Source organism: Muscardinus avellanarius (assembly GCF_963383645.1).
Source record: "Muscardinus avellanarius genome assembly, chromosome: 15".
NCBI classification, from domain to species: Eukaryota; Metazoa; Chordata; class Mammalia; order Rodentia; family Gliridae; genus Muscardinus; species Muscardinus avellanarius.
Window position 1 is genome coordinate 27,497,401 of NC_137801.1, and position 20,834 is coordinate 27,518,234.

Sequence of the window (20,834 nt, forward strand, 5' to 3'; positions counted from 1 at the left end):
CGGGGCCTTGTGTAACTTTCTTATGGCACATATTGCACGTTGCTGTGATGACTGCTTGGTCTTTAGGCTTGCCCAGGTGTGGGTAGCACAATCTACTGCACTCTGTATTTGTTCAAATCTGATGGTTTTTATTAACAGCCATGTGCTTTTTCATTGTGCACATATCCACCATAGTGTTGGATCCTTCTGGGCACAAAGTCACACAAAAGTTGTTTGCTTAACTGATTACTGTAAGAATTAGAGTTGCCAGAGTATGGTTGCCAGAGAAAATGGAGCATCATTAGTTAAATTCAAATTTTGCATGAATCACAGTTTGGGAGTATGTCCTAAATATTGCCTGGGAGATACTTATACTGAAAAAAACCAATCATTGTTTACCTTAAATTCAAATTGACCTGGTGACCTTTATTTATTTATTTTTTTTGCTAAATTTGCCAACTGCAAACCAGAGGAAGGGTGAGATCTACTCACTGTTGTTTGCAAGGAGGAGGTAAAAGAGAATTTCATCTATGAGAAATTTTGTTGACACTATTGTTTTTCGGCTGGTATTAGAGAGAAGAGCAGCACTGTATTGCCTTACCTCTTATTTTATTTTCTTTGTAACAGATGACAATGGAGAGCTGAATAACAGTTACTTGCCAAGAATAGTTCTACTGATGCACCGATGGTATTTATCATCCACCGAACTGGCAGAAAAACTTCTCTGCATATATCTTTTCAACTACTGTGTGATTTTTGCCATCATAAATCAAATTCTGCATTTAGTTAGAGTGTCTACATGCAGTCTGTAAATTAAGATGAATAAACAGGCTTTGGTCGGTTATCCAGCTGTTTTGAGAGTATATAGATGTCTAGACAAAACATCTGGATAATAAGCCAAATAGTGGACCATCCAGTTGGATGTTTTGACTTTACTTGAATATAACCACTAAGATGCAATATGAAACAGAGGCTGTGGGCTGAGTGTTTCTAACTTGCCTTAAACATTTTGACTATTGGTGCAATGAAGAAATCTTCAGAATTGATTTAAGGCCTAATTTATTCCCTCTATAATGGCAAAATGGTGGGCATAGAGAATATAGCTGACACCTCTGGAGATGCTAACCAAGATCACATGCTCGGCTCAGGCACAAGCACCAATTTAGCCTTCACATCTTCCCTTGCTGGCAAGATACGGTGAACATTCTAGTGGGTTTATTGTAATTTGTTGATTGGTGCTAATTTTAGATTTTCTTTTGCATAAAAACAAAACAAAAATATCTGGATGGGGATGACGTATAGATCAGTGGTCGAGTGCTTACCTAGCATGCCCAAGGCACTGCATTCAATCCCTAACACTGAAAAAAGAAAACATAAAATCCACATAGTTTGAAATCCCAGTCTTGAAAAGTGACCAATAACAGAGTCTCACATTTATAATAAACTTTTACTTCCTGAGATCTAATGTTTACCATACAATCTGTAATGATGGTTCCTGCCATTTCTTAAGCCCAGGAGGTCCTTAGATGAGTGAGAGACCCCACAGGGTCTTGGGGAGCCTGAGAGGGAGAGCGCCCATTGAGGATTATCAGGGCCTCCTGAAGCTGCTGGGATCCTGTGGGATTCCACCTGTCAGTTCAGCCTCTCCGCTTCTCATTTCTTCCCTGAATCCTCCCCACAACCTCAGGGCAAAAGGGAATGTTAGAGAGGGTAAAGGGACATGTACCCTGAACTAAAGTCCTTGAAAGTGAGCAGATTCTAGTTTCTAAAGGTGCAAGGGGCTGGGCATGGTTGCACACTCCTGTAATCCCGGTACTGAGACAGGAGGATAGCAGGCCTGAGGCCAGCCTCAGCAATTTAGTGGGAAACTGTTTCAAGATAAAAGGGCTTAGGGTATAATTGAGAGGTAGGAAGCTCCTGGGTTTGATCCAGAGCGCCCCCTCAACACACAAACATTCTTGTTTCTAATGGTACAAAAGTTCCACAGGGCCTATTGAGCAGAGTACAGGGAAAGATGGAGGGAATTGACGTCGCCTGGCCCTAGCCTTCTCGTGATGCACACGTTGTCCAAAGGATGCACCACAAACTGTGTGCTCACCTTTAACATATCCACCAATGTTAGAAACACAAATAAAATGTAGAGTTGGGCACGTTAAAGTCGAATGTGTGAACCTCCGGATTGTAAAACGATCAGTCTGAGTCAACATTCCTTTCAACTTTCCTTCCTTTCGATTTCTCACTCACTCCATATCCTGGCATAAAATAGAAGCTCAATAGAAATTCTTTTAAACATAGCAATAAATAAAATTAAGGATAAATAACACAACTTGTATATTAGTATAACTGAAAGCAACATTTAAAAACATGAAGAAAATTAGAGTAGTTATGTAAGGCACTTATCCCCAAAACAAAGACCTTTTGGGCTGAAATCAATGCTTCTATAAACTACCAATTTTGATTATGTATACTCGACAGTATATTTGTAATGACAGTTGGAAGTCATTGATTAGGAAGCACTTTGGAAGGTAAAACTAATTTTATAAGCAGCTTCTTCTCCAGACCAAAAAATATATATATCTGATAGCATTAACAAAACAACTTTTAATTACCCGGCCTTAGACTGGTCAAATACTACCTTATTTTCCATTTGAATGTCTATATTAAGGTTGAGTATAACTTATCCAAAATTCTTGGGACTAGAATAGTTTATATTTTGGATTTTTTGAATTTAGAGTACTTGCATATCTCTAATGAGGTATCTTAAGAATGGGACCTAAGTCTAAACACAAAATTCATTTACACTTCATATACACCTTACACATGTATCCCCCAAATTATTTTATATGATCTTTTTTATAAGCCAGTGTTTTCACTTTGATGTATCAGGTAAGGTCAATGGTGACATTTTCTACTGGTGGCATTGTAGGCGTTCCAAAAGTTCCAGAGTTTGGACTATTTGGGATTTCAAATTTTCGGATTAGAGGTGCTCAACTTGTAACCCAAATGTCCCCAGTATGGCCCTCTTGTTAGGAATTCACGTAAATTGATGAAACCACTGCAGGTGTGTGCAAAAGACACAAGGTCAAGGACTTTTTCTTTAACGAATCTACGTATCAAAATGCTACTGGAGAGAGCTGCGATGAGTTTCGATTAAAGATCTGCTACTTCATGAGGTAAAAGAGCTTACGAATTTCATTTCTTGTAGCTTCTAGCTTGGGGATTGTTAGCAATATCTTTTTCTCCAAGAAACAAAATTAGGTTGGTGAGGGAATCTACTGAAATCCCCCTTTAAGTGACTCTGTTAAAATTGGCCCTCCACTGTTCTTGGGGGTGGGGGTGTGGACTTTACCTTGTAGACTGGCGGTGGAGTAATGGCAAGTACAATTAGAGAATGAAATCAGCCTTTAGGGAGAGTTTGATTTTCTCTTCTCCTGCAGCTCACAGACTTTACTTCCACCCATGAGGTCATGAGGTGGAGGAGTGGGGGACTTCCACTCAGCTGCCTTCGCTAGAGTCAAAGAGGCTCAGGGTTGGAGGGGTGGGCCTTGGTTCTGAATCAAAGGAGAGCAGAGAGATAGAGATAGAGTTAGATAGATAGATAGATAGATAGATAGATAGATCGATCCAGTGTGATGGTTGGGATAGGAGATGGTTTCCTAGAGTATTGGATTCCATGTTAAATGGTCTGTAAAACCGAATGGCAGTTTCCATTGATTTTCAATGTAAAATCTTCCAGCTATCAAAAGTCTTTCATACCTTGCAGGTACTGGATTCTGAAGTTCCCTGCGGAGTTTAATTTGGATCTCGGCTTGATTCGGATGACTGAGGAATTCCGGGAAGTAGCTAGTCAACTAGGATATGAAAAACACATCGGCCTCATCGACATATCCAGCATGTAAGAGTGGCATGAGTGTCCTTTCAAACTTGATGAGTCAATGCTGAGAGGCTTGAGTAGCGCTGAGCCCACTTGGCCCAGATCCATACGGTCTTAGAATTAGTTTGCTTCTCTGAGGACAGCCTTGCTACTTGCTATAATGAGTGCAGCTACAATGAGTGTGACTCATCTCTTCAAACTGCAGATTATTTGTGAAACGGGATAAAGCCTTTCTTGTGGGGTTATTATAAGCATCTAAAACACATGTGCCAAGTTGGGTGTTGTGATGCACACTTGTAATCCCAGCATTTGAGAGGCTGAGACAGGAGGACAGCGGTTTGTGGATAGCCTCAGCTACTTAGTGAAGCCCTTTGCAACTCAAAATAAAGAATAAAAAATAGGGCTGGGGATGCAGCTCAAAGGTAGAATGTCCCTGGGGTCCATCCCCAGTACTGCAATAAACAAATAAATAAATAAATAAATTACATGAGATAACATGTAAAAGCATTTGTCATATTAGAGATGCTTGGCAATTGGCTACTGATTCTGAATCGAGTCAATGTCTCCTATGCTCTGGGTACTCCAAGTGTGGTCTTTGGTTCACCAACATTGGCATCAGCTAAAGCTCATTAGAAATGAAGAATCTTGAGGCCCACCCGAAATCTGTGTGTTGGAATCTGCACTTCAACGGAGTTAGAGAAGCCCCAGGCCATGGTGCTTTTGATGTTCTCACACACACTGACCATAGCTATGCTGTGAACTGGTTAACTCAGTTATTAGGAACTTAGTATTGACTAGGCTCATTTCATATTGACTAGCTAACTTTGCCCTGGGGAATGATTTCGTGATTCTAGGTATGGCTATTCATTTTATAAATGTATCTCCTTTTGTCTTAGGCACTTATACCATATTCTCTTTACCTGGAGTATTTCTTCAAAAATGATCAACAGAGAATGATCCAGGAACCATCAAGGATGCTTTTTTAAATATGTATTATCCTGGTTCATTTCTAGTAAATCAGAATCTCTGGCAGCGAGGCCCTAGGCCTCTGTCTTCATAACAAGTTTTATAAGACAATTCATATTATGTCAAAGCATGAGAACCACAGTTTCTGGTGGTTTCCATGGGCCTTAAATCACCATCTCTATGCTGATAAACTGAAATTTATATACCTACCATTGACCTCTTCTTTATGATCCAAATCTTGCTTGGTCACGAGGAAAATCAAGTAAGAGATTCTGGATGAATCAGTGTAAACCTACCCTGTCTGGAAAAACAACTCCAAGTTTATGTTCTCTTGGCATCGGGTCAATGGTTTTGTCTTCGAATACGAAGGGGAAGGCGTGTATTTTGCACACGCTCCTGGAAGCAGGCCAAGAGCTACAGAGTCAGTAGGTTAATAGCTTCCATGGAGTGGAATGGGGTTTCAGCACATTGACCAGGCTCACTCTTCTTTTATAGTCCTTCCTATGACTGGATGAGACGAGTCACGCAGAGGAAAAAAGTATCCAAGAAGGGAAAAGCCTGTCTGCTGTTTGACCATCTGGAGCCCATTGAGTTGGCCGAGCACCTCACTTTTCTGGAGCATAAATCTTTTAGAAGGATCTCAGTAAGGAACCTGACATTTATTCTTCCAAGGATAACAACCCCCATGCCAACTTTCCCGAGAGCCGCGTTTTCATACTCTAACGTGTTGGCAGCCCCCGTCACTGGGCTCTACTGGAAACGTGCCCTTAATTCACAGGAACAATCCCTTTTAGCCAAAGATAAATATTATCCTGTCTTTATTTTATGGCTCAGGAGCTGTATTTCTGTCGCTATTTTCAATGTCTCCTTTCATAGGATTAAAGCGTGATTTTTCTAAATGCCCCGTGGAGATTTAAGCATTCAAGGTTTATTTAGTTTTGTTGACTCCTCCCAAGTGAACGTGTTTTGCTAGGCCCGTTATTGGGAGGACTTTTTAAAAATTAGGTTGGGATTTGTATAAATGCCTAATTATGAGTAGAGGGTGAGAAAAGACATCGTAGACTTTGAGGAAAATCTCAACATCAGACTGTTTCCCAGGGATAGAGATGTTGAATTCAACGTTTGTTTCCCACCCATCTTGTGAAAGCTTCATTTAGTCTTTCTTTTCATCCTGGACTGTGAACTGTTAGCAGCCTCCTGGCTCGAACCACCGTTTTGATAATATCCTCCGGTGGTTCACAATCAGCAAGGTGCTTTAATTTGTTTCCTCCCACCCTGGGGAAATCACTCCTCCAGGGTGCCAGGGGGTGGATTGCATTACTGCTTGCAAACAAGACAGTCTTGATTAAAAGCGTGGATTTACAAAGGACTGATTCTTTCACTAAGTGATCTGGAGTGGAGAGAACCTTAATGATTCCCATGGGCAGGCCTTCGGAGAGGATTCCCTGCACTGTTATTATGATAGAAGCCTCATATACATTTGATGACATCTGTGCTAGCTTTCTGAAAGTATGTCTATTTTGCCAAAGAGCTGACTTATATCAACAGATATTTTTTCTTTCCTCTTTCTTTTTTTTTCTTCTTGAAACAATCTTAAAAAAGATTCTGATTCAAAATCTTGATATTTACAGTCATTTCCTGTTCTTTAGTGTATGCGGTTGTATAGTAATCTTGCTTGATTACTGGAGTCACTGGTAGTATGTTAGAAGTGGAGATTCTTAGTTTCTTCCTCTGGAGATACTGATCTCTAATGTCTTGGGTGTTCCCAGAAGCCGGCATGTTGGCAAACAGCCCAGGCAGATCTTATGGTTCAGCACATTTGGGACTCTCTGGAGTATGACTTTGAGTCTTACCCCTTCCATCCCCTCCCCCACAACACTGATGTGTAGCTGTGTGTGTGTGTGTGTGTGTGTGTGTGTGTGTGTTTAAGAATAGAATTTGAAATGCAGCAAAATAACCTCTTACAGGGACATATATATTCAATATATATTCAGACTCATAGGATGCCATCATAAATGTGAAATGAAAGAAAACATTATATTGTTATGAAAGAAGCTGGGCGTGGTGGTGCACGCTTGTAATCCCGTGCTTGGGAGGCTGAGACAGGAGGATCTCATAGGTTCGAAGCCAGCCTCAGCTACTTAGTGAGGCTCTCAGCAACTTAGTGAGACCCTGTTTCCAAATAAAATATAAAATAGGTCTGGGAGTACAGCCTGGGGGTAGAAAGCCCCTGGGTTCTACCCTTGGTACCACCACCAAAAAAAAAAAAAATATATATATAATATATATATATATATATATATATATATATATATATTGTATATATATTGTTATGAAAGAATATCTCAGCTCTATAATGCCACGGTCCAATTTCTGGTTTTGCAAAAGCTCCATTATAATTCAAAATCTCTGACTCTTCCTTTACCAGTTCACTGATTATCAGAGCTACGTCATCCATGGCTGTCTAGAGAACAACCCAACCTTGGAGAGATCTATTGCTTTATTTAATGGAATCTCTAAGTGGGTCCAGTTGATGGTTCTTAGCAAACCAACCCCCCAGCAAAGGGCAGAAGTCATCACGAAGTTTATCAATGTTGCAAAGGTATGTCTGGGAATCAGACTGGGGTTCTTGGATTCTAGCTGTTTCTTTAACTCTATTGAAAAAAGTCCATGAGAAAGTTTGGTATTCACAATAGAAGGACATTGGATAATTAAACTATTCATAGATATCTAATGAACAAATCATACTTCTCTCATACAAAAAGATTGCTTTGATTTTTATTTTTTATCTTTTGTGGTGCTGGGGATTGAATCCAGGGGCATTCTACCTTCGAGCTACACTCCCAAACAATTTTTTTTGTTGTTTTGAAACAAGGTCTTACTAGGTTTCTGAGAGTCTTGCTACATTGCTGAAGCCATCCTTGAGCCTGTGATACACCTGTCTCAGCCTCCCAAGTACTTAGATTACAGACATGTGTCACCATGCCTGGTTAGAAGATTATTTTTATTTTTGTGAGGTATTGGGGATTGAACCTGAGGGCATTCTATCTCTGAGATACATCCCCAGCCCTTTTGTTTATTTCAATTTTAAAACAGAGTCTCACTAAATTGCTGAGACTAGCCCTGAATCTGAAATTTCCGTGTCTCAGCCTTCCATATTCCTAGATTACAGGTGTACTGCACTATATCTGGCTAGAACATCCTTTTTTTGTTTGTTTGTTTCATTTTGCGGTCTTGGGGATTGAACCCACAGGCATTCTACCTCTGAGCTAAATCCCCAGCACTATTTTATGTTTTACTTGGAAACAGGATCTCACCAAGTTGGTGACAGCCTCACTAAATAGTAAGGTTTTGATCCTGTGATCTCCTGCCTCAGCCTTCCAAGTTCTAGGATTACAGGCATGTGCCACCGTGTCCGACTTGGAAGATCACTTTTAAAAAGCAACAGTTAGAAACATTTCATGTCATTTTCCTGTAAAATAATCGCTATTTTTAGGAGATTCTATTTATGTTTCATTTTAAATTGATTTTTTTTTCTGGGCTTTTTATTACTAACATTGTGCTTGTACTCATCTGTGAATCAGAAAGTTCGGAATCATTTAAAAACCATTACAAAGTACTGATGCTAACATTTTTATTGCAGAAGCTCCTTCAGCTCAAAAACTTTAACACCTTGATGGCCGTGGCGGGAGGCCTCAGCCACAGCTCCATCTCACGCCTCAAAGAGACCCATTCTCATCTTCCCTCAGAAGTTACAAAGGTACAGTGGATCTCGACTCCGATTCCAAGTCAGTGTTTGTAACTATAGTTACAAACAAAATCACTCAGATATAACAAAATCACTCAGCATGGGAACACCGTCCTCTTAAACCAAAGATAGGTTACACTCATAGGGCAAAGTAGGAAGGGAAGAGCCATACCAGCTGAATTATAATGGAAAACAGGTAGAAGGTGGCAGTAAGTCTTCTAAGAAGAACGCTGCGATCCCCGCATGGTGGGGAGCCTGTAACCCCAGTACTTGGGAAGCAGAGAAAGGAGGATCACAGGTTTGAGTCCCACATCAGCAACTTAGTGAGTTTCCAAACAAAAAATAAAAATGGCTGAGGGTGTAGCTCAGAAGTAAAATGCCCCTGGGGGTTCCATCCCCAGCAAGAAAAAAAAAAAAAAAAAGAGTGTTTTGACATGCGAATATGAATAAGATATTGTAGTTATACATATTCAAGAAATATTTACTTGGTGCTTAACATGTGATAGGCGCTATGATATACAAAGGGAGTAACAGATAAAGCAGAAGAAATCATGCTTATCTAATTCTCCTGAAAACAGTCATTGAGTGCCTGCTCGTATAATCTTGTGTTTGACCACGTTGAATGGCACAGTAGAAGGCACAGGCCTTGATAGAAATATTCATAGTTAAGCTGAGCAAGGTGGCAAACTCCTGTAATCCCAGTACTCAGGAGGCTGAGACATGAAGATTGCAGGGTTGAGGGCATCTCCTAGTAACTTAGCAAGAGTTTGTTTCAAAATAAAAAATTAAAAGGTCCAAGAGTTTATCTCAGTGATAGAATGGTTCCCTGGGTTCAATACCCAGTATTACACAAAAAAGAAAAAAAAAAAGAAAAGAATAGGAGGAAGGAAGGAAGGAAGGAAGGAAGGAAGGAAGGAAGGAAGGAAGTCAGGCTGACAAACTCTCAGATTTATAGTTGAGCTGTCAGGGACCAAGAATCTATTTTTTAAGGGGTTCTTTTTTTCTTGTCTTTTTGGAACCAGGGATGGAACCCAGAGTGCTGCACCTGCCAAGCAGGCGCTTTGCCACTGAGCTACATCCTGGCCCCAGAAACTCTTTTTAAGAAATAGTGATCATTTCCCAAACTGAGATTTTCTTCCATATTTATGTCTAGACCTTATTCATAATGTTTTCTCCTACTGAGCAAAGAGGAGCATTTGATCCTTATGAAAAGATTTTCTTGTTAGAGCGTACATTGCTTTATCAGTAAGGACACTTTCAGTTAAAAAATAAAAGGTAAAAAATATAAACAGATTAAAAATAAGACAATGTATTGTGTAGCGTACCTAGAGTAGAGCCCAGCCAGAGCAGAGCTCACTTCAGGTGTGGCCTGTTCAGAAGCCTGGCTCAATGGGGCGTGGTGGCCCAAGCTTGTAATCCCAGTACTTGGGACACTGAAGCAGGAGGATCGCAGGTTTGCTGCCAGCCTCAGCTACTTAGCAAGGCCCTCTGAAACTCAGGGAGACCCCATTTCAAAATAGAAGAATAAAAAATAGGGCTGGGATGGCCGGGCGTGGTGGCGCACGCTTGTAATCCCCGCGCTTGGGAGGCAGAGACAGGAGGATCGCGCAGGTTCGAAGCCAGCCATGCTGGTTTAAGAGACCCTGTTTCCAAATAAAGAGTATAAAATAGGTCTGGGAGTGTAGCCCGGAGGTAGAAGGGCTTCCAGGAACCCCAGTACCACCAAAAAAAAAAAAAAAAAAAAAATTGGGCTGGGGATGTAGCTTGCCCTGGGTTCAATCACCAGTACTGAAAAAAAAAAAAAAAAAAAAGGCTTGGCTCAATTTTAGGGTTTTGAGTTAATTAATTAATTTATTTATTTTTGGTTGGTTTGCCTCATTAGACTGGCTTCCATCCTGATTGGGCTGTCTATAGCAACAGGAAAGTTATACTCCCTTTTTTATGACAGTTGGAGATAGACAGGACTTCTGAATTCAACCCCGATGAATTCAACCCTGCCCCCAGGGGATCAAAGACCTTCTTCTTAGACAGATTGGGCCATCTCAAGTCATTTGTTTGCCCCAGACCAATAGCAGTTGTCAGAGAAGTATACTATACCAATTGGCTTAACTCTGAGTTCCCAAACCAATCACAAACCAGAGGGATGGAATTACTGTGATGATAAATCACAACCCATTCTTGGTCCTGGTAAAGAAGTTTTGCCTGAGTCCTGTAGGTGCTTTGGGGAGGAGAAAACGGATCACAATTGGGATCTATTAAGAAGGTCTAGGGGGAAGTTCACCAAGTGCCGTGAGCATGTCTGTCCTTATCACTCAGAACTACATTATGGTGTGAGACTACAATGCACAAATAAAAGTATAGTATTAAAGCCGGGCGTGGTGGGGCACACTTGTAATTCCAGCACTTGGGAGGCTGAGACTGGAGGATCGTGGTTTGCGGCCAGCCTCAGCTATTAGTGAGGCCCTCCGCAACTCAGTGAGACCCTGTTTCAAAATAAAGAATAAAAAAATAGGGCAGGAGTGTAGCTCAAAAGTAGAAGGCTCCTGGGTTCCATCCCTAGTACAGCAAAATAAATAAATAAATAAATAAATAAATAAATAAATAAAGCAAATGAAAGTATATTTAAAAGAAAGAAGAAGTTCTGGTTGCTGTTAAGCAACCAATAATGACTTATTCATATAAAGAAGAGAAAGTACTACTGTTTGATCTCAAACTCTGAACCTATTCCCTGCATAATAGGATTCATTATATATTTATTTTCTTTTAGCTTTGTACTAAATTTCAAACAAAAAAGTCAAAGAGATTTTTTTTTTTTTTTGCGGGTCTGGGGATGGAAACCAGGGGCATTCGACCTCCAAGCTACACCCCCTGCCCTATTTTTTATTCTTTTTTTGAAGACAGGTCTCACTAAGTTGTGAAGGGCCTCACTAAGTAGCTGAGGCTGTCCTAGAACTGCGATCCTCTGGTCTCAGCCTCTCAAACGCTGGGATTACAAGCATGAGCCACCACACCCAGTGAACTCTTTTTTCCTTAGAGAAAAGGAAACTGAAACCCTCAGCCCCCTGCAGTGAAGTGCACCCCCCCTCAAGTTCAGTCGTGTGGTTAGTGCAGAGTCCAAGACCACAGCTGTCTCACACATCTCAGTGCAACTTTTCCTTCCCTATCCTGTCTCAGATGAAGCTTCAAGTAGTATCTGGAATGCTTCTTGGAGAAACTAGAAAATACTAATAGGCTACAAGCTTGAATTTGTAGACTGTAATCTTTTCATAAATCACAAAATACAAAGTCTACATGATGCCATTCAACCGCCCCAGCTTCTCTAGTAGGTGACAGAGGTGCAAGCTATTTCTATTTTGTAGCAGAGTGGAACAGGCAGTCCCACTCCTCGCCAGGTCTAGGATATTTCTTGAACTTTCTTTTTCCTGTTTAATATTTCCTTGCACCGGTGTTGGGTGCAATTGAGACTTCTACCATTTGTTGAGAAATTTTCCAGCCACACATTGTGGGGCCTGGAGGTGGATAGAAGAGATGGATGTTTGAAGATTCTACCTTTCCCTTTGTTCCCAGAACTGGAACGAAATGACCGACTTGGTGTCCTCCAATGGCAATTACTGTAACTACCGCAAGGCCTTTGCTGACTGCGAAGGCTTCAAGATCCCCATCCTCGGAGTCCACCTGAAAGACCTGATTGCGGTGCACGTCATTTTCCCAGACTGGATGGAGGACAATAAAGTGAACATTGTGAAAATGCACCAGCTCTCCGTTACGCTGAGCGAGCTGGTCTCCCTGCAGAACGCCTCGCCCCACTTAGAGCCCAACATGGACTTGATCAACCTGCTCACCGTGAGTTCCCGGGGCCCAAGTTGGTGCCCAATAGCCCTTATGCTCCTCACTGTCCAGGGACCATAGGGAGATGTGTGCCAGCAATTTGCTTTGGCTGGGGAACTAACTTGGGGGTCAGTAGTTAGGAAGAAATCTCAAAGGATGAGGATAAAGCAACCCCACACCCATAACCAGCTTGACTTGAGTCTATAATATTGGGGCATATGTATTTCTCCTCGTTTGGCAGAGCCCACTCTCTGCCCACACAGCTCTGAAGTCCTGAAAGGATGCTTCTCCAGGGCCATCCTCAGCTTTTCACTCCCCTTCAGCCCCCTGGTCCAACTTATCACCTCTGTCTGTGCATCCTCAAATCTGAGCTTCTCTCCATACTCTCCGCACGTCTGTAGCTGGAGTCTGGAGTGTGATCTGGGTCCCCACCTCCCCAGATCGCCAGGAGGTAGCCTCCAGCCTGACATTCGGCCCTTCCCAACTCTGTCTCTGACCATCCATCTAGCCTTGTGCGTCCTTGTCCCTCTCCCACATCACACCAGTCTTTGAGAAATAATTGTATTTTCCACCACAAAATGCTGCTTTCTGCTTCCTGGCCTCTGTATGTTTTTGGAAAATCTTTTCCTTCTCCATCCAAGGAAAAGATTCAAATTTAAATTAGTTTAAATTCAGAAGACTCAGCTGGGCGTGGTGGTGCATGCTTGTAATCCCCACGCTTGGGAGGCTGAGACAGGAGGATCGCACAAGTTCAAAGCTAGCCTCAGCAACTTAGTGAGGCTTTCAGCAACTTAGTGAGACCCTGTTTCCAAATAAAATACAAAAAAGGTCTGGGAGTACAGCCCGGAGGTAGAAAGCCTCTGGGTTCCACCCCCAGTACCACCCAAAAAATAATAATAATAAATTCAGAAGACTCCATCCTTCTTGGGCATTGTCTATTCCCCTCAAGAGCAGTGTCGTGTCTGCCGCATGCGGTGCCCTGTGTGCTTGACCACAGGGGGCATCCCTCTGCATTCAGTTCTGCTGTTCACATTCCCAGCACTTCTCCTGGGACCTGACGCTCAACAGAGGAAGTGAACAGAGCGTTTAGGAACCATGAGAGTCGGACAGAGTTCATCTGCCACTCACATTTTAGGATGTTTGTGGCATAGTTATCGAGGTCGTAGAACTTTGGGGCATAATAGAAGAGAGCATTTCCCATTAGCTCTTCTTTGCCAGGAGGAAGAAACATAACCAAATTCTCTCACCCTTGCTTGAACAAGCCAAGGTGCAACTTCCCTGTATGGGTTGCTAACACTGGAGCAGCTGCAATATTGAATTGATGATTTTCCTTTTATGATGGTGGAAAATGAGACCAATGACTCCTCTTAAGTTCTGACAGCCTAAGTCCCTCAGGAATACGTTACTGGAATAGGGCCAGGGTTCCTAGACTTCTCACCACCTGTTCCTAGAGCACATAGTTGATTACCAAAAAAAAAAAAAAAAAAGGCTCCTAGTAGTGATTAGGTGATAGTGCTAGCTGTGCCTTTACCACAAAGCAGAAGTGGCCATTGCACAGAAACACAGGTCTCTTGGGGGTTGAATGCATGTGACACGTAGTAAACACATAGATATACTCTCAGGGTTGGGGGAGGGGAGAAAATCAACTCACAATAATCCAACCACCTGCACTGATTAACCATTTGCCATGTAAATCTGTTTCCATAAATAAATGACCAGAGTTGCAGCCCTGATCAGACTGCAAAGCCACAGGCACAGATGATGTCTGAGGACCAGGCCCAAGGGATGGGCGGGGTTTCAAGCATCTGTGTCCAGACTACATCCTTGATGTTGGGCATAACTTCATCGAGCAGGCACCTACACTTGGGCAATGTCTCATCCAAATAAAAGATAAGAATGGAATAGGAAAATAAAATTTGAGTTATAAGAGCATCAAGCAGCAAAAAGAAAGATATTTAGAGACAGACTGAAGAACTCTGAATGTAGTTTTCAATGGTAAAAAAAAAATGGAAAACCTGAACTCCAGAAATAAAAGCTAAGAAATCATTCCTTTTAGCTGGGAGGGAAAGCAAAAAGGAAAGGATGTCAGAGAGACTTCTGGGAAGATGGGAACTGAGAAAAGCAGCGTTTACGAGTCCTGCTAACACTTGGTCTCTATTGCCATAAAATCAGCACTTTTCATTGTCAGAAAACACTATCAGCAGAGAAATAAAAAGTGTAAACACAAGGGACAGAGAAAAAGAAGACTAGAAGAACAACCAGAGACCAGAAAAGAAACTAGCCTGCATTGCGGAGCTGCACCGGCAGGGGGGAAAAAAAGATGTCAGAACCTCCCTCCATCTTCCTCTGCCTCCTAGAGGTATTGAAGGAAAATTTAGAAGCCCCAAAGCACCACATTTAATAAGTGCTGTGCCACATAGCATAGCTCAGTGACAAAATCCTAGCTGGGAGGTCTTGCATAAAGCTTTGCCTCTGGGGTACTTAGTTCTGTCTCCTGCTAACTAACTTTGACTTTGGATTTTTCATAAGGGTCTTGTGCTCATTTAGGAGGTATCTTCCAGGTCTAGAATTCTATGATTCTAGCTATAAGGAACAGTGGAACCCATAAGATGAGGAGTCATTTCTTTGGTACTGGCCAGTGACTTCCCAGGATAGCGCAGTCCAGCATTCAAGTCACAGAACGTCAAGTCAGTTGCCACTAAAAGCCGAGATCCTCCCTCCCTCCTCACAACCAAGGAGAAAATCTAGTGCACCCTTATGAACACTGGGATGTTAATCTCAACACAAGAACTAAGGAGACTTTCACCACAAGTTCATGAGACCCCAGTAGCCATTTTATGAAACACACCCATTTTTGTTTTCTTTCTCTCTTCCTTCCTTCCTTCCTTCCTTCCTTCCTTCCTTCCTTCCTTCCTTCCTTTCTTTCTTTCTCTTTTACTTCTTTCTTTTCTTTATCTCTCTCTTTCTTTCTTCCTTTCTTTCTTTTTGCAGTACTGGGGATGGAACCCAGGGGCATTGTATCTCTGAGCTACACCCCCAGTCCTATTTTAATTATTTTTGAAACAGGGTCTCACTGAGTTGCAAAGGGCCTCGCTAAGTAGCTGAGTCTGTCCAAAAACCACAATCCTCCAGACTCAGCCTCCTGAATACCAGAAATACAAGTGTGGGCCACCAAGCCCACACCTGGTTTTGATTAGAGTCATGTGACAACTACTGCTGTTTACAGGCCTGTGTGTGTCCCTAAGTACTGCATTTAAAGGGATGATTCATTCCCCCTCCCCCGAAGATTGCAAGTCAAGTTTTGGCCTGAAGTGATTGATTTTGTCTAAATGTGGCCCCAGGCGAGGTAACCAATCTATGATAGAGAGCTCTGGGGAAAGAAAAATAAGAGCTCTTAAGTTAATCAACAATTAATTATATAATTGGCAACTAAAAACAAAAACAAAAACAATAACACTACTCTATCAGTGCTTGGACTTTCTATAATTGATTTTCATGTATGTTTCCTTGGTAAATTCTCATGGGTGCCCATGATAGAGAAACTGAGATTGATAAAGGTCAAAAGGCCTGCAAGCAGTCTTCTGCATCCCCATGTGTAAGTGTATAAGTCAGCTTTCACTTACAAACCAATGGCAGAGATAAACCAGCTCCCCAAAAGTTTTATTTTGGCTTGAAGTTTTATACGCATCAGTCCATGATCAATGGGCCCATTGCTTTGGTCCTGTGGACAGGCAGCATGTGATAGTGATAGCAAAACCTGTTGCTCCTGTGTCTGAGCAAAACCATTCATCTCATGGCCCAGAAGTACAAAGAGAGAGGAAGAGGAAGGGTCTGGGGTCCCAGGATCTCCTTCAGAGGCACACATACAATGGCCCAAAGACCTCCTTCTAAGTCTCACCTTTAAAGTTTCCACCATCTCCCGATGGTACTACACTAGGGAATAAGCCTGTAACACATGGTCTTTGGAGGACATTTAAGATTCAAACTATAGCAGATGGCTTGTCTCAGGTGGACATTTGCTCTTTATTGTAGGTATATTGCTAATATATAATTTATTTGGTATCTTTAAAAAGTAAATAATAAGCCAGTCATGGGAGTGCACACTTGTAATCCCAGTATTTGGGGGGCTGATACAGAAGGATCGCAGGTTTGTAGCCAACCTCGTCTACTTAATGAGGCCCTCTGCAACTTAGTGAGACCCTGTTTTTAAAATAAAATAGGGTCTTATTTTAAAAAATAGGGCTGAGGGTGTAGCTCAGAGGTAGATTGCCCCTGGGTTCTATCCCCAGTATCACATATAGACACACTTGCGTGCGCATACACACAATAAATAATACCACCCTCTGTCCTTCATGGATGCTTAATGAATGAGTCAATTGGAGAAAATTCATAAGGGCAAGAACTATGTCATTTTTATCATCGTGTCTCTGGCCCCTTGGACAGCCTGGTGCGTGTGAGGGAAGAGGACCCAGCCACCAAACTGTTGGGGCTCAGGTAATTCCTCCTCTCAGGGAGGATCTGGGGAAGACACATCCCCTTAGGGTCCTGTTTTATGGACTCAGAAGCTCTGAAAACTGGTTCTTGTGTTTCATGATCTAGAAACAGTCTAATTCTTGTTATAGTATTTTTAGTCCTATCAGTTACTTTTACCATTCTGAGGATATGCAAATAACTGGAAAACCCCTGTATTTTCACAGTCTCATTTGAAAAAAAAAAAAGACAAAGAAGAGTTGCAAAAATGATAAGGGGAGGTAATTCAATGTCAAAATGTGTCTTATTTTACACAGACATTCAAGCCAATGTCTATCCTGACATGTAGACTAAATCCTCATGAGAAGGTGCCCATATTATTAAATAGCATACAGGACCTGGGGATGTAATTAAATAGTGTATAGGTAGAGTCATAGCATGAACCAGGCCCTGGGTTTAAACCCCAGCATCACAAAAATAAATAAAACCAAATAGATAAATAGGTGTGTGAGTAGTAGAACAGGTCTCTCTTTGTGAAGTAGAACAGATCCCTCTTTGGACAGATCCTTAAAGCTTGGAGGAAATCTGAGAGAGGAAGGAGGATTATGGTGGAAAAGCTGGGTGTGGTGGCGCACGCTTGTAATCCCAGCATTTGGGAGTCTGAGACAGGAGGATCCGGGTTTGTGGCCAGCCTCAGGTATGTAGTAAAGCCCTCCACAACTTAGTGAGTCCCTATTTCAAAATAAAAAATAAAAAATAGGGTTGGGGGGTATAGCTTGAAGGTAAAATGTCCTTGGGTTCCATCCCCAATACAGAAAAAAAAAAAAGAAGAAGTCAACATGGGTACAGCGATCCCACGGGCAGCTTTTCATTCAAAGAGAAGCTCAGTGGCGCTTGGCTGCTGCATTAACTAGAAGCCAAACCCTGCACCAGTGACTTTCGAAGCAAACCCAGGAAGATGCATGTTAGCTCCTCTAATCTCACACAGTTCTGGGAGAGAGCTGTTATCTATGACTCCCACTGTACACATCAGTCGACTGCATTACTTGCCCAGGCTCACACCACCAATGAGCAGAAAGTGAGCTTATGGAGAAGAGCCCAATAGTTCTCTCGGTGGGTGTTATCTGTCTATTCGACATAGGAAAGTGCCCAAGGAGGTTGTTTCTTTTGCAAGGGCCTCTCCTCAACTTCCTTGGGTTGCTAGCTGAATAGCCTGGTGCTGCTGGTGTCTCGTCCGCAGATGCCAGTGCCAGTTACCCCAGGGCTTGGAGGGCTGTCAGGAGGAAAGGATTGTGCTCGTCAAAGTCCAGACTAACTCTTGATAGCAAGGGATTCTGGTGGAAGGCATCACTTGCCTATCTCTCCTTATTAATGGAGCCTCACGGTGCAAGGCTGCAAGTAGGACCGAGGGTACAGAGGTGGACAAGACAGATGAGCCACCCACCTCCAGGAGGCCCGGAGCCCGGCACAGTCATCTATGGGGGAATTTACCAAATGGAGGGCAACTGTCCGCAGCTGATGTTTAATTTCACTCAAGTTATAAAAATTGCTTGTCGTTCATTGCTCGTGTTTATATATGGGGCTATTTCATATAAGACTCCAGATTTCTGATTTCTCTTGACAAATCAGAAGCTCTGGAAGCTTGATATGTATCAAGTGCTGGGATGCAACAGCCTGTCACAGCTGAATAGCAGTGATCCTCACTGGCCACAGACCATTCCTCTCCCTATTGCTTCCCAGACAGAGAGCCAGTGCACAATCCCATTTAGCACACATTTTTTTTTTTTTTAATGGAAAAGACCTCTAAGATAAAGACTCTTTTTTTCCCCAATAAAACACTGTCTGAATGTCTCTAAGTATGTTTCGTGTATTCCACTTGTCTCTCTTAAATACTGGCTGGCTCCTAAGGCCAGTATTTGAACTCAGGCCTGCCTGGCTACACAGCCCCTGGGTAGCCTTCTGACCGGTCCCCATAGCTCTCAGTGTGGAGCCAGCATTGGCAGAAATACACCTGTTGTGTCCAGGTCCTTTTTATCCACATTAACTGCCAGGCCCAGGAGGGCAGGAAACGATTCTATATCACTGTGCCACCTGTAGAGAGCTCCCCCAAAATAGCGACCTAGTTAATTTTCCTGTATTTCCACAGTTCCCTAATCAAACTCTAAGGCAGCATTTATTACCTTTATAAGGTCTTATCTTATGTGCCTGTTCCTGGCTTTAACCTGGAAACCTCAGGTATCCCTCCTCTCAGCCCGGGACTTAGCACTTAAGAGCTTCTCACTAAATACCGCAGAGGAATTTAGTCAGTGATTCTTACTGATGCTGATGGTCTCAGGGGGTTCACTTTTTCTTTTGTATTCAATGCTATTTTCCACCTCTGTATGCCATCTTTTTATTGTTCTCTGTTCATTTAGATTATTGGATGCTGGAACTTAAACATTCACTTTGAAAAATAGTTCAGTGATGTAAATAAAGAAATATCACCCCACAGAGTGATGTATCCCTCCTAATTTTCTCGCAGCTCTCTTTGGACCTCTACCACACAGAAGATGACATTTACAAACTGTCCTTGGTGCTGGAGCCTAGGAATTCTAAGTCGGTATGTATCAAATTTTGTCATCTCTAAGGATCCACGTAGACGCCGCTGTTTGTCATTTATAGGAATTGGCTGTTATAATGGTGCTCTGTGCTCAAAAGATGAAGGAATTAAAGTCATTCTTTATTATTCCCATTTTACCAATGGAACAGGTTAGCCCCGAGAGTTTGAGAATTCTTTCTTCATATCAGAGGCTAATAAAAACTCCATCCTATTGCTCTGTCTTATTAGTAATCTTTGATTTCTTGTGTCTCCCCTGAGAACTCTCCTACACATAAGACTAAAAAGAAAAAGAACACGGGGTGTGGTGGTGCACGCTTGTAATCCCTGTACTTGGGAGGAGGAAACAGGAGGATCGCGCAGGTTTGAATCCAGCCTCGCTGGCTTAAGAGACCCTGTTTCCAAATAAAACAAATATAAAATAGGTCTGGGAGTGTAGCCTAGAGGTAGAAGTGTTTCCAGGAACCCTAGTACCACCAAAAAAAGAAAGAAAGAAAGAAAGAAAGAAAGAAAGAAAGAAAGAAAGAAAGAAAGAAAGAAGGAAGAAAAAGAAAAAGAAAGAAAAAGTAAAAGAGAAAGAACTCAATGTTAAAAATCACTTATGCCCCTCCAGGCTTTCCAAAAACTCCAATCAACATGAAATGAGATTTCATAAATTTCAAATAGCCTGGTCATAGTTCATGAAATCCACTACTAATCATTGGCTCAACCAGGCATAGTGTAATCCTAGGACTTGGGAGGCTGAGACAGGAGGATCACAGGTTCGAGGACAGCCTCAGCAAGTAGTGAGACTCATCAACCTAATAACACCCTGTTTCCAAGTAAGAAACAAAAAATCGGGCTGGGGATATAGCTTGAAGGTAGAATGCCTCTGAGTTCAGTCCCCAGTACAACAACAACAACAACAACAACAACATCATTGGCTCAGCTTAGAATTTCAGTCCACACTGGATAGTGTAGCACTTAACTAAGGTCTTTCCCTCAGTAAATACACCTTATGTCATGAGATTGACAAACTTGCTTTACTGAATGTATGCTGCTGTATTTTTTATATGTTTTTACAATAATATAAAAAAATACCTGGATGGGTTTTGGGTGTGTTAACCCATTGGTAGAATGCTTGCCTCGCATGAATGAGGCTCTGGATTCCATAGCATTGGGAGAGGGGTGAACTTAAAATTCACAGTGAGGATGAGATTTTCATGTCAAGGATAAAGGTATCCATGTTTGCTTCTTATTATCAGATCTGGAGGTCAGTTTTTTTTGTTTTGTTTTGTTTTGTTTTTGCGGTACTGGGGAATGGAACCCAGGAGCATTCTACCTCCGAGCTACACCCCCAGCCCTATTTTTTTTTTTTATTCTTTATTTTGAAA

At 42.0% G+C, this 20,834-nt stretch overlaps 1 protein-coding gene across 1 annotated transcript in view; it reads left to right on the forward strand.

The window, feature by feature from the left end:
• RASGRP3 (RAS guanyl releasing protein 3) overlaps positions 1–20,834 on the forward strand; it is a gene marked incomplete at both ends in the record, with an annotated part of 44,614 nt that overhangs the window by 650 nt on the left and 23,130 nt on the right. Inside the window, 8 exons of the mRNA XM_080711351.1 lie at positions 607–701; positions 3,082–3,152; positions 3,743–3,874; positions 5,315–5,462; positions 7,248–7,421; positions 8,463–8,579; positions 12,135–12,410; positions 19,387–19,464. Of these exons, the coding sequence (XP_080567477.1) occupies positions 607–701; positions 3,082–3,152; positions 3,743–3,874; positions 5,315–5,462; positions 7,248–7,421; positions 8,463–8,579; positions 12,135–12,410; positions 19,387–19,464 (1,091 nt within the window). The remainder of the gene's footprint in view (positions 1–606; positions 702–3,081; positions 3,153–3,742; positions 3,875–5,314; positions 5,463–7,247; positions 7,422–8,462; positions 8,580–12,134; positions 12,411–19,386; positions 19,465–20,834) is intronic.